Below are 12147 nucleotides of genomic sequence, written 5' to 3'. Positions count from 1 at the left end.
ACCCTAAAATACAGGGATTTTTTTTTTTTTTTTTTTTTCCTTGGTGACAATTCCCCCAGGCTTGTTAAGTGGCTTATCTCAGGTTGACGAAGGCTTTGAGCAGATGTCAGGAGAGTGTGCTTCCCAGGAGCCGGGGTGCGATCCTGGCAGCATCCCTGCGAGGCGAACCCAGCAGGTGAATAAGGCAGGGGAATACGACCCCTTCGAGAGCACAAAGACAAATAGAAAACCAACAAATTATTATTTCTAAACCTTGCAGTGTGCCACCTCCTGCCCGCCGACCTTTGGGAAGGGCAGCAGTGGGCTCAGGTCTTCTCTCGTGGTCTCCAAGGTCCACGGGGATATAAGGAGGAGCTTGACGGCCAAAGGGTGCACATGAGCTACCAAGAAGCCAGAGTCCAACCCAAGGTCAGATTTTTACTCAACTGCAGTTAATTTTCCAACAGTCCTAATGTAAGCCCTGGCTCAGGCTTTTAGGACTGGTTTTAGTGAACTTCCAGGAGGGGGTGGCAGGTTTACTGGTTTTGGGTTCCTCACCAGGAGCAGGACCTTCAAACACACAGGTCCCATCAGCAATCCCAGCCTTTTGTCCGTCCTCCTGATGTGAGAAGTGGGAAATACTCCCACAGGACTGGGAGAGGGGAGTTATCGGAGCTCTGCTCCAGAGACAGCATCGTACCAGCACCCAACAGCACCCACAGGATCATCAAAAAAGCATGGTCCCATCACCACGCACGTGCTTGGTGCCATTTAACCACCTGCTTGGTCTGCTCCCACAGCGTACTTTGGTGCCTTTCAGGATCCCAAATGCTGCTGGTCAATCCATAAAGGACATTTCTACCCCCTTAGAACTGCCAGGACCCTGAATTTTCCCCTCAAGGAGCCCAAATGCAAAGCATGCTCCCCACACAAAGGCAAAATGCTTGCCAGGAGCTCTGCAGAGCCCACACTCAGGTGGTGCAAGGGGTTTCTCCTTCGTCATCAGTGCTGCTAAGAAGTGGGAGCACGGCTGGAGACAGGCACTGTGGCACAGAAAACTCAGCAAATTCCCAAAACACAGGGGTCTGCTCGGTGCAGCTTTGATGGCATGAACACATCGTGACCGTTCTGGGGTTTGCACAAGAAAAGGAAACAAAAAAAGCCATGGAGATGGGTCTAACGCCCACCCTGAGCAGGTTTGCTTCCATGCCTCTCGTGTCCTGCTGTCCTCCATCCTCTGCCCTGCCCCAAACTACGAGCACTGGGTAGGTGCAACACGCTTCTCCTGGGGGGGTTAGAAGTATTCGAGACCCCAACTTCCTCCACCACCCCGGCCAGCGGCGGATAGAAAGGTCAACACCACCAAAACCTGCGGCAGTTTTACATTATCGTTGTTTTCCTACATTTCTGGCAAAATGACATGATTTCCCAATTCCGGTCTTTAGCTAAAATTAGTATTTATTTTTCCATGATGAGAAAATGTCATTTTGCCATAAAACCATGTGCGCTTTCTGTTTGTTTATTCAATAGCAGAGGAATGTCTTGCCAGAAATGCTCCGGTTTGCGAAGAGCCCTCCCTCCGATGGAGCACTTCAGTTCCTCATGGGAACAGACCATCTCCTGGTGGGAACAAAACCACATTCAGGGTCAACCATGAAACTCAAAGGAATCCACCGGCGATGCTGCTCGATGTGAAAGCAAGGCATGAGCGCACAGACTCCAGTGGTTTCCCAGTTGTCAAAACCCTGGCACGGGAAGGCATCACCATCCCCACCTTGGGCAGGCCGAATGTGTTTTTTCATGGTGAAAACCTACACAAGTTCCCAGGTTTAAAGCAAATGAACAGACAAGTTTCTCCATAGCTTGAATCCCAGCTTTGCCATTTTCATATATCTGGAATTACAGGTGGAGAAGAAACACCGTGGTGGCCACCCCAAGGAGCATCACAGCCAAGCCTGGTGCTACACGTGCTGCCACCTGCACCAAAAGAGGTCCAAGTCAGACCTCTTCCCATCACCCCCCCCAAAACCAGCCCACTTTGACACCTGCCTTTGACCTTCTCCTTCTTCCCAACCCTTCCTTGACCTGCTGGTGCCCACCTTCTAGAAGCTATTTGGAAAGCACCGATGAAACGGGGTTAGCTTCTCATGCAAAAAGCCCTCTTCTCTTCCCTCCTTCCAAGCAGTGTACAAAAACAATACCTTAATTTGGGAGAGGAGAAGGAAAGGGCAGCGAGTAAATCTAACAGAAAAAAAAATAATCCTCCAATGGTATTTGGGAAATATTCATCAGAACGGTGAAAGGAGATGAAAAGCAGCGAGTGCTATTTCCATATTTATAACCCCACGCTGCGGAGGACTCCAGCAGGCAGCAGCATGCTGGCGGTGTGGCTGGGGGAACCCAAAAAAACAGCAAAAAAATTCCAATTAATGCTGAGAATCAGAGCGGCTTCGCTGCAGTCGGGCCTGACGGCGGCTGCCTGGCTCCCACAGCTTTGCTGGGGAAATAACGAGGCAGATGAAAGCGGCTCAGCCGGCGAGCGCCGGCCTGTGAGGCACTTTGAAGGCAGCAGATCACAGAGGTGGCTTCCAGCAGGCTCGCGGCGGCAGCTGCACCAGCACCCGCATCCTTGCCACGCTGCTTGCCGAGTTTGGCCATTGACCGGAGCACACTGAGAAGCCACAGGTTGACCACTGCTCCCAAATCCCTGCTTGGTCCCCAGAGCAACACTGCTTCAGGGCAGGTAAATGGTGCAGAGCTTATTTCACAGCTGGCATTGCCTAAAACAGCTTGTTTGGCGATGAACATTTTGTTAAGCAAAGGTTAAAAACAATAAAAGTGCCTTGTTACCCAAAGCCAACTTTACCTTTACAAGCCACGTTGTTCTCCGGCTCATAACCAGCCTTGCACGTACAGCGGCCGATGGGGACCATCCACTCCCCATCCCCGTTGCAGTACAGTTTGATGGGCACGTCCACCTCCTCGGCGTTGGGGATGCAGGTGCCGCGGGCAGTCACTAGAGAGGTGCTCTCCGCTCCTGTCATTGTCTCTGGGAAGATGGCGAAGTTCTGCACCACACTGGGGCACTTCTTGAAGAAGACCCTGACGGACAGCAGAGACATACAAGCTCCGTAGTCCTGGAAAGCCAGGTAAAAGCCATTGCGGGTCAGGGGCCCGAAACTTCTCACTTCTGTGTTCACCTTCATCAACCTGCCACCGAAGTCCACCTGGGAGAAGCTCTCGTCAGCAGCAATGGTGTCCACTTTGAGGTAGGGTGCCTCCGTCCAGAAGGCAGACTTCTTGGTGGCAATGACAGAGTCTGTCTCGTAGTAGTAAAGGTTGAAGGTCTCCTTGCAAGAGCCAGGGACATTGGGGAGGCTGCTGCAGTCCCGCACAGTGAAGCGCATCTCGGTGTAGATGCGGTGAGCTCCACGCCGGTTGATGAACGTGGTGAGGAGCCAGTTGTTCTGGTTGGGCTCGAAGACATTGCACACCTGGTACGTACGGATGGTGTTGAGATTTTCGTCGTAGCCACTGACTTCTTCCCACTGTAGAAAGGCGAAGGGAGAAAGGGCATGAGAGGATGGCAGAGGGACAGGCAGTGGCTCGTGAGCCGAGGAGGTGCCGCTCACCCTGCGCAGGGCAGGGCTGGGCTGGAACAAGGATCCCAAAGCCCCAAAGGGGGGCAGGAACATGGTCGTGGACACATGATGTGATGCATGTGCAGAAACACCACCTGAGTCAGCACCAGAAGAAATCCTCACCCTCTTGCCCCTGCCCACGCATGCCTGTTCCCTTTCCCCATCGCTCCCAGCTGACGCTAAAACATCTTTTCCATGCAGGCAATCACCTTAGCTGCCCTGGAGAGGACACAAAAACGGGAAGAAAGATGGTCCAGGCACCTGGAGACAGGAGGGAAAGCAGCACACAAGGCTGTGCCTTCATTAAAGCCCAAGCCAGCACGTGGGCTGGAGAGCAAGCCTGACCCCAGACTCTCGGCATGACAGGATCACTTCCCCCAGCAAAAAAACTAACTAAATAAAACATTACCGCTGTGGAGAGGGAGAATATAGATTTGCAATTCGATTTATAGAAGGGCATTAATATAATCCAGGCTGCAATTTCAATTAAGGGACAGCGGCAAACTGTGAATAGTCTATGATGGCATTAGAGTCCTACAGACAGATTTACAACCTCATAATCCATTCATTTTAACTAATCCATGTTTACAGTCTCCTCATAACAGCATTATTCATATGGCAATCTTTAAGCAGCACTCTGAATACCATGCATAATTTCCAGTAGCGATGCTATAGCAGCGCTCACCCGTGATTGTGCTTACGTGGGGGCACAACAGCAGATGGGTGATGCCAACCTGCCCCATCATGTTGAGTCTTCCCAAAGAGCTGATGCACCACAACCAACCCTGCAATCTTACAGATTTTGCCCTCTTCCGTTTTCCATTAAACAACTACGTTCCTCACCTGGTCCCCAAGCTTCCCTGTTGTACGCCACAGCCCTGATGTAAAAAACCGCAGGTTTTTATTCTGTTTTCAAAGCAGGGTCCTCCACACGCTGCCAACAAGCACAGCAGAACGTTTGTTCCTGGGTCCACCTACTCAGCTCCACTAAGTTTAAGCAACGATCGCAGCTCAAGGTTGCACATTGTTGTTAAGCAATGTTTACCAAACCAGCAACAAAACCTCACGCATCCAGCCAAGCGCTCTCCCTTCTCATCCCACGCCGTGGAAGCACTGCAGAAACTCCACCCTGGACAAGACGTGCAGATTCAATGCCCTTTCATTACCAGATACCTTTTCACACGAGAAAGCTGCAAGGTCCTACCCAACCTCAGCTTTGCATTACAGCCCTCTCATCCAATTAACGCCAGACAACGAGCTCTCTTTCAGCGCTCGTCTGCCAGCGTAACACCGGCCCCATTGCTCCACTGTCTTTGCTGCGGGAATCCTCCTCTTCATCCCGCCCACCAGCTCCTGCACTCCAGCTGGGTGCACAGGAGGCGACCCGGCCCACTATCCTTTTATTCACAGTGCCCATCAGGGAGCCGGCTCTCTCAACAGCTCCTTCCACCAAGCATCCCCTGCGTTTTGCTGCATTTTTGTCGAGGGGTTGCAAACAGAGCCTCAAAACTCAGAGCCAAAACCTGCCAGCGGACCCTGCCACACTTCAGGTGCCCAGGACACAGGGCTGCCCATGGCTGGGAACGACATAAAATGCCACTTGGAAAACCCTCATGAGGGTTTGGGGCTAGATCCTGATGCTCCCTTGGGTTGAGCGCTCCTGCAACTAGGTACTGAAAGCAGCAGGTCCCCATGGCTGGAAAGACCCACAATGCCAGCGACTGCTGCCATCGATGCTCTAGCAGTGACAAATGCATCATTTTGATGAGATCCCACTAAATAATTCACAGGGAGCTGGGGATTAAGACAATGTTCTTCTCCGTCTCCGCTGGGATTTAAAGCATGTCCATCGGGGAGAGCAGAAGGAGAGCCCTTGTCCCTCCGCAGCCAGTCTCTGGGGACCACAGCCCCTGCTGCCCACTGGCATCCGTGCCCCGGCATTAGTGTCAACAGTCCCCCCCAAGCCCCGGGGCACATCTGTGAGCCAGGGTGAACAGCCACTCTCAGAGCTCAGCACACCACGGGGGGGATGCAACCACCCAAAGACTGCACAGACCCCATGCCAATGGCAACCCCTGGGTCAGGAGAGGTGGCTCATCAAATCCCTGTACCTCCAGCTCCAAGAGAGATGAGAGAAGCCTGGGAGAAGGAGCTGACGCCCCAGCAGCAGCCAGGAGCCCCTCACCCATCCTCCCGTCTCCTCCCTCCTGCCCCAAAGAGCAGGAAGGTCCCATTTATAGATGGCTGCTGCTATTCTCCCTCTTGTTTCTTTGCTTGCCTCTCTGGTTCCTCTCTTCTTTGCTTGTTCCTGCGATGCTATGGCTTGTTGCTAAGCCCCAAAGCAAGGCTGTCAGTGCACTCATTTTTTGGATGGAGGAACGCAGGGCAGAGGGGAAGCTTTTGGTTTCTTACCCCAGCTTTCAGCAGTCTAGGCTGAAAAAGAAATAGCACAGCCCTAGGGTGGCTGCTTTTGGGAATTGAAGACTAAAAACAAGAAAAGACCAACTAAATTTGGGGTCTTCGTTGACTCCAACACAAGCAGAAATCCCCACGTGTATCTTAGCACCTCTACGCCAGGCTGCTTGGATGGGTCACGGTCTGCAAACCCTCCCTGGCACCCACACTCTGGACAAGTCTCACCCAAATATTGGCCATTACCACCGGACAAGCCAAGAAGCAGCAAAAATCTGCCCTCAAACATATGTTGTGAACTATTAAACAGGACAAACCCTAAAAGTCAGTGCTGTAACCAAGCAGCTCGTAAAGACTACTGCATGACTGGAGCAAGAGGAAGACATTGCTTATTTTCAACTGGTGTCCAACCTACTCCAATACCTGTCCCAGCTGGGACATGATACCTACAGGAGGGTTCACTCCAGGAGTCCAAAATACACCTTAAGACGCTCCATATCCACCCAGTAAAGCGTCTGACAGTAGAAAGAAAAGCCCAGTCCACAAGCAAGGGGACTTCACAGGGGAAGTGAAGGCACGCTACAGACTGACCCTATGTCTTTTAAATAAAGGACTTGGTATTTTAAAATGCTTTGTGGAAGATCTAATATACACACCTGTAAAGGAGAAGACTCACCAGTAAGTCTCAGAGGACCGAGAGTTGGATGGATGCAGGGATGCACACGGAGGGATGCAGCAGGGATGTGGGCTGGGGAGAGGCTTTGCTCTGCTGCTCCGCAGAGGGCGAGACTGCCGTGCCTTACGACGCAAGCTCCCCGCCTGCCTTGCGCGGGCTTTCAGCGATAGCAGCTGCAGGCAGCTATTTATATCCCATCTCCATCACCTGCACACGGCCCCCCTGCATTTTGCCAGCAATTTATCTGGGCCCAGATTTTTTCCAAAGCAATTCAGTGGCAAAGCCCCATGTTTCAAGGGCCTCTGACGTGCCTGGAGAGGATTTTGTGCCCACTGCATGTGTGGTTCAGCTTTGGTGACGGTGTGCAACCTCATTTCTTTTGAAGACCTGGCAAAGCCAGTCACACCCTAACGAAGACGCAGGCTGGCATCCTTTCTCCTTTGGTGCCATGTCCTGAAGGCCCCGGGGATGGACCCTGCTGCTGTACCCACTCCTGCCTGACCAGCTGCCTGTCCCACCGTAATGCCCACCCACCAACTAGCATCCCCTCCCACCACCGCTCCTCTCCTCCCCAGCTCCGTCTCTCACTTTCTCTGTCAGGGGAATGTGAGTCAGGTTATTTTATGCTTCCATTCCTCAAAGGCTCGTATTATATAAAAAAGATGTTTTAAGTGCCTCAGGGTGTTTTGTTCCTCATTACTTCATAAAAGTGACATTAATAGCCAGAGAAGAGCACTGCCGAGTGCAATTACGGATGATGTTCCAGGTATGAAAGCTGTTTTGAGCCTGCTAATGTTTCCTAATTACAAGCCTTTTGGCACAGGGAGAGGGAAGACGCGAGTCAGGAGATGGAGAGTCGTGATGGGGCCAGACCCTTCACCTGGGAGTAGGACAGGCAGGGGAGGAGAGAGCATGGGGTTGGAGGAGAGAGCACGGGGATGGAGAAAAGCTCCATCTTCACCGAGACCCCGGGACCGGTTCTGGGAAGGGACGCTCAGCCCTGGAGCAGCCACGCAGCTCAGCACAGCGATGCCCTGGCCGCCCCATGCCAGCCCGATGGGGCGCCGCTGCTCCCACTGCAGCCTCCCCAGCTCCCCACCAGCGTTTTAAGATAAATAGCATGAACCCCACGAGATCGCGTAAGGATCAGCTGGACGAGTGGCACTTACCCCCGAAGGAGGGTTGGCGCTCCAGCCCAGCTCGGCCGTCGCCGTCCGCGTATCCATCAAAGTTTCTGAGGAAACACAAGAAAAGGAAAGCAAACTAGTTACTCACAAAGTTTTCAATGACGTTATGAGCACAGAGCCACAGAAAAACATTCAGTTGCTTTCACGGAATGTGCATCTGACCCTTGGAGCTGCTCAGAAATAAAGCAGCAGGTGCCCTAATACATCTAATGAACTAAGGGCAGCTTCACTTTGGAGCAAACAGTGCAGGACAAGACTCTTCGCAAAGAGTCACGGCCTGAATCCAGCCCACGCTGCCATCTCTGGCTCTCCCAAGCCTAGAAAAGGAAAATAGCGTTACCAACTGAAAAAAATTTAAAAAATTAAGAAGGATGCTGCAATTTCATGGAGTCATTACATCCATGTACAAAACCCTGTCTAAACCAGAGCAGCAAGTTTGCATTAACTCCCTGGAAACAGCAAGAGGCTGGGGGAAAGTCTCCCACCACGGGAGGAGCCCACCCTCTCCCGCAGCGCCTCCGTACGGGCTTTTCAGCAGGTCCCATCTGACTCACTTGCAACTACTCGCTTCGCTCTACAACACTAGACATCCTCTTTTATGCACTACATCTGTCTGGTGCCCTGAGTTGTCGTTGCACACAGTTATTATTTGTCAGGGTGATTTCAAATACACAAATAAAAATCACATCACTGGAGCGGTGTTCCTCTGCTGGGGGTCTTTTGATGGAGGATTTGGTGGGAAATATTTAAAAGCTGTACTACAGCTGACATTTCCCTACTTTTATTCTTTAAAAAAAACCAACAAAACACAACAAGAATAACAGTGAGAGCAACAACATATAGAAACAGATGGGAAAATTCCTCCAGGTTTTATTTATTTGTTTGCAGCAAGCAGACATGCAGATTAATTTCCTCGATTCCTGTGTCTCAACCAAATGGGAGGTTGAGATGCGCTGGCAGCGGCTGGCATAGCTGAGCATCCCCCGTCCCTCCCCTTTCCTCTATGGTCCCAGGTACTCACGGCAGCTTTGCAGCACCAGGAAAACGGGTGCAACCGGAGAAATAAAGGTCAGGAAATAAAAATCAGCTCAGGAATACAAACTGCCGCCAGAATGCTGCTTTTAATCTCTCCACGCCTGGTCCAGCAATCGCAACCGGGAAACAAGACTCCTATTAATCTTCCCACCCCTCCCTTTGCCGGCTGCTCCAGGATGGGAAGCCGGAGAAGCGTGACCGGGAACTCCCTGCCCTGCTGTATGTGATAAACGCTCCCTCTCTCGAAATCCCCGCCTGAGCTGCCAACCTGGCCTGGCTCCCAGAGAGGTGAGCAGGGTCACAGAGGCAGGGAGAGCAAGGCAACCCCCCAAAGATGGAGCAAAAAGGCACTTGGGGAGCTTGCAAAGCTTCTGCACCCCTAATGGATCCCAGGATGCTGCTGTGGCACCGCGAGGGGGGCTTCAAAGCCCACAGCCCGTTGCACCCAGGCTTTGCATGGTGCTTTGCACGGTGCCAGCCCCTTCCTGCTCACAGTGCCCTCGGAGAGGAGAAGTTTCATCCCTGGTCCGTGCAGGGAACAGAAAAGTGTGGTGGCCTTCATGCCACCGCAGCATGTCTCCATCTGCAGCTTCAGCCCCTTTCTGTTTGGCAGAAGCCAGCTAAAAACAACACATCCCACCTGCAACTCCTCCCTGGCCCCAAACAGGGCTGGGGGCTCGTGCTCCAGACCTCCAGCAAGTTTCTGCTCCCACCACCCTCCACCTTCCCACTGCCAACAAGCTTTCCGTCCCTTGCAAACAGCCCTGTGCCTCGTTAAGCAGTCATTAATTCTCGCTACAGCCCTTCAGATAAGCAGGGAGACGTGCCCATGCATAAATCGATGCAAAGGTGGAAGCGAAAGGCCATGCAAATATCTCTGAGTCCCTCCTCCTGTCGGGGCAACACAGGGAGGGATGCTCTGAGAGCCCCTAAAATGCTTGGTGTTTTTCCCCACAGCAAATGGGGTGTCCTTGTGCCATGCAGGGGAAACTGGGGCAGCGGAGCCCTGGGGACCTGGACCCAGCTCATCCACCCTCTGCGGTAAAGGAGGACACGCTCCATTACAGGAAAGGCATTTCTTGCAAGGGTTTATTCAGAAAGGATTTTCACTCCATCATCTCTTCCTGTTCCACGCACTTAAAGCTTCCTTCCCCAGGCTTTTTTTTTTTCAGTGGGGTGATGACAGAGGAATGTACTTTTGATAAAGTACAGCCACAGTGCGGGGTGGTAGCATGGGAGGACTGGCTCTGCTCCAAGGTGGCATCCACCAGGATCCCTCACAGTGGCTCCCTCTGAAAATCTCACCCCTTCCCTCCTGTTCTGTTCCTCCCCAAAGGCTCCACATTTTGGAAAGAAAGCAGGAAGGCACAGCAGCAATGCCAGCATGGCACACAGCAGCTCCCGAAGCAGGACACTTCAAAATAACTAAATAAATAGAGAAATAAATTAATAAATTTGAGAGAATCACAGAGAAGCTTTCACTTTGGAGGTTTCCAGAGTCCTAAGGGCACTGCGCGGCCTGTGGCCAGGGAGGTCACACTTGCAAAGTTTCCACCGCAGACGCATAACTTGCACTTCAACAGCTCCGCGTTTCTAAAGCAATTTGCAAACCAAAGGAAAAAGAGGGCTGAGAGCCACCACTAAAAGCCTGACCCTCTACAGACCATCTCCTGCTCAGATCCTGCTCTGACTCCCAAGGACACTGCCATATACAAGATCCATAACCTGGCAAAATAGTTTGGTTGTTTTGTTTTTTTTTTTTTAAATGAAATAAAATAAAATGGTTAAACTCCCCTTTCAGCTCAAATTCCTGCTGAGCTCATCCAAACCCTGTGACTGCAGAGGTACTGGCACCAGAAGGACTTGGCTGAGCAACTTCCCATTGACCTCTGCTATTTCCTCACGGAGGAAATCTTGGCTTTTACTTCATTTTCTGCGATGTACGAGTGATGCTGTGACCCTGGGGGAAACCCTGCAGGGTCGTTTATGGCCAGGCAGCTCAGGTCTAAGGCTCTACCGAGCACCCTCCTTCAGCAAGGGGGTGGTTTGCAGACACCGGTGCCCCTTGCTCCAAGATCCCGCAGAGAAAGGGGGGGCACCCAGCACTCACGTCTCCATCTCTCAAAACACAAACACTGCTGCTGATGGGGGGACACGGGAATCGCCCCCCCCCCCCACCCCCCCCCCCCCCCCCCCCCAGCCATCCATCACTTGGGAGCGGGCAAAGGAGGGATAGGCAGTAAAATCCCTTTGCTCTGCCTGCTAACGAGGGGATTACTGTGGACCAGCACCTGAGCATCATTAATCAGTGGAGAAGCCACATGGACACCTCACACCTCTCCTCCCATGCTCCTCTTGCCTGCCTCATCCTGCTGCAAGGACCAGTCCTTGTTACTTGGCACTGGGTATTAATTAACCAGGGCCCTGCCTAGGGCAGGGGGGTCCTGCTGGGAGAGGTGCACTCATCCCCCCAGGGGTGTCAGCACAGGGGGACATCATCTCCCCGTGCCTCCTACATCTAGCACAGCATCGTTAGCCACGCCAGGTGAACCATGTGCCACTTGTCCACCTGCAACAGCCAGTGTCTGCGCCTCCACCGTGCCAGCAGACAGGCTCAGGGCCCAGCAGGCGAGTGTGTGCAAGGTGCTGCCCTCCCCTTGTCTGCTCAAGGTACCACTCCTCCAGCAACTCCTTCCACGCCTGACTGCCTGCATGTGGGCACAGCAGATGCCCAGGGGATGCTCTGCCCAGGAAGGAGCTCAACACACTCGCTTGGAGGAGTCTTCGGGACCTGAGCCTCCACTGAAGGCAGCTGACCAGGCTGTAATGGCTGAAGCCCCCATTAGGGAGAAGACAAGCTTTGCTACGGCAAGCTGAGCTCTCTTAGAGTGAAGAATCTTCAGCTGTATACAGTAGATTTTCTTTAATGGACACATTACTTTAAACTAAGCCTTCACCATCTGTTCCAGTCCCTAATTATCAATACAAAAACAAACGTCTACTCACAATTACACTCGTAACGAGTAAAGATGCCAGCAATTAGAATGCACCAGCATCCTCACTGCCGAGCAGCGCATCCATCTGTGATGGCACTCATGCGATCCAGGCAGGGAGGACTCGCTGCCGTCCCGGGCTCCCCACACCCTCCCGAGCAAACGGGTGCGAGATGCAGGGTGGGCTGGCATCATTCAAGCAGCAGGGGGAAAATAAGTTATTT

General features: G+C 52.4%; 1 protein-coding gene across 1 annotated transcript; it reads right to left on the bottom strand.

Annotated features, from left to right (window-relative positions):
- Positions 1-2825: 2825 nt before the first annotated feature.
- Positions 2826-7934, bottom strand: LOC103903735 (ephrin type-B receptor 1-like). Its single transcript, XM_019473568.1, has 2 exons — positions 7878-7934; positions 2826-3527 (listed from the first exon to the last, which is right to left on the bottom strand). Exons 1-2 carry the CDS (start codon positions 7932-7934, stop codon positions 2826-2828), a joined length of 759 nt encoding a protein of 252 aa, XP_019329113.1.
- Between the last annotated feature and the right edge of the window lie 4213 nt (positions 7935-12147).

This window comes from Aptenodytes forsteri, unplaced genomic scaffold (assembly GCF_000699145.1).
Source record: "Aptenodytes forsteri isolate BGI_AS27 unplaced genomic scaffold, ASM69914v1 Scaffold679, whole genome shotgun sequence".
Classification (NCBI taxonomy): Eukaryota; Metazoa; Chordata; class Aves; order Sphenisciformes; family Spheniscidae; genus Aptenodytes; species Aptenodytes forsteri.
Note: the sequence above shows the minus strand (reverse complement) of the source record. Positions and strands in the feature narration are given on the sequence as shown.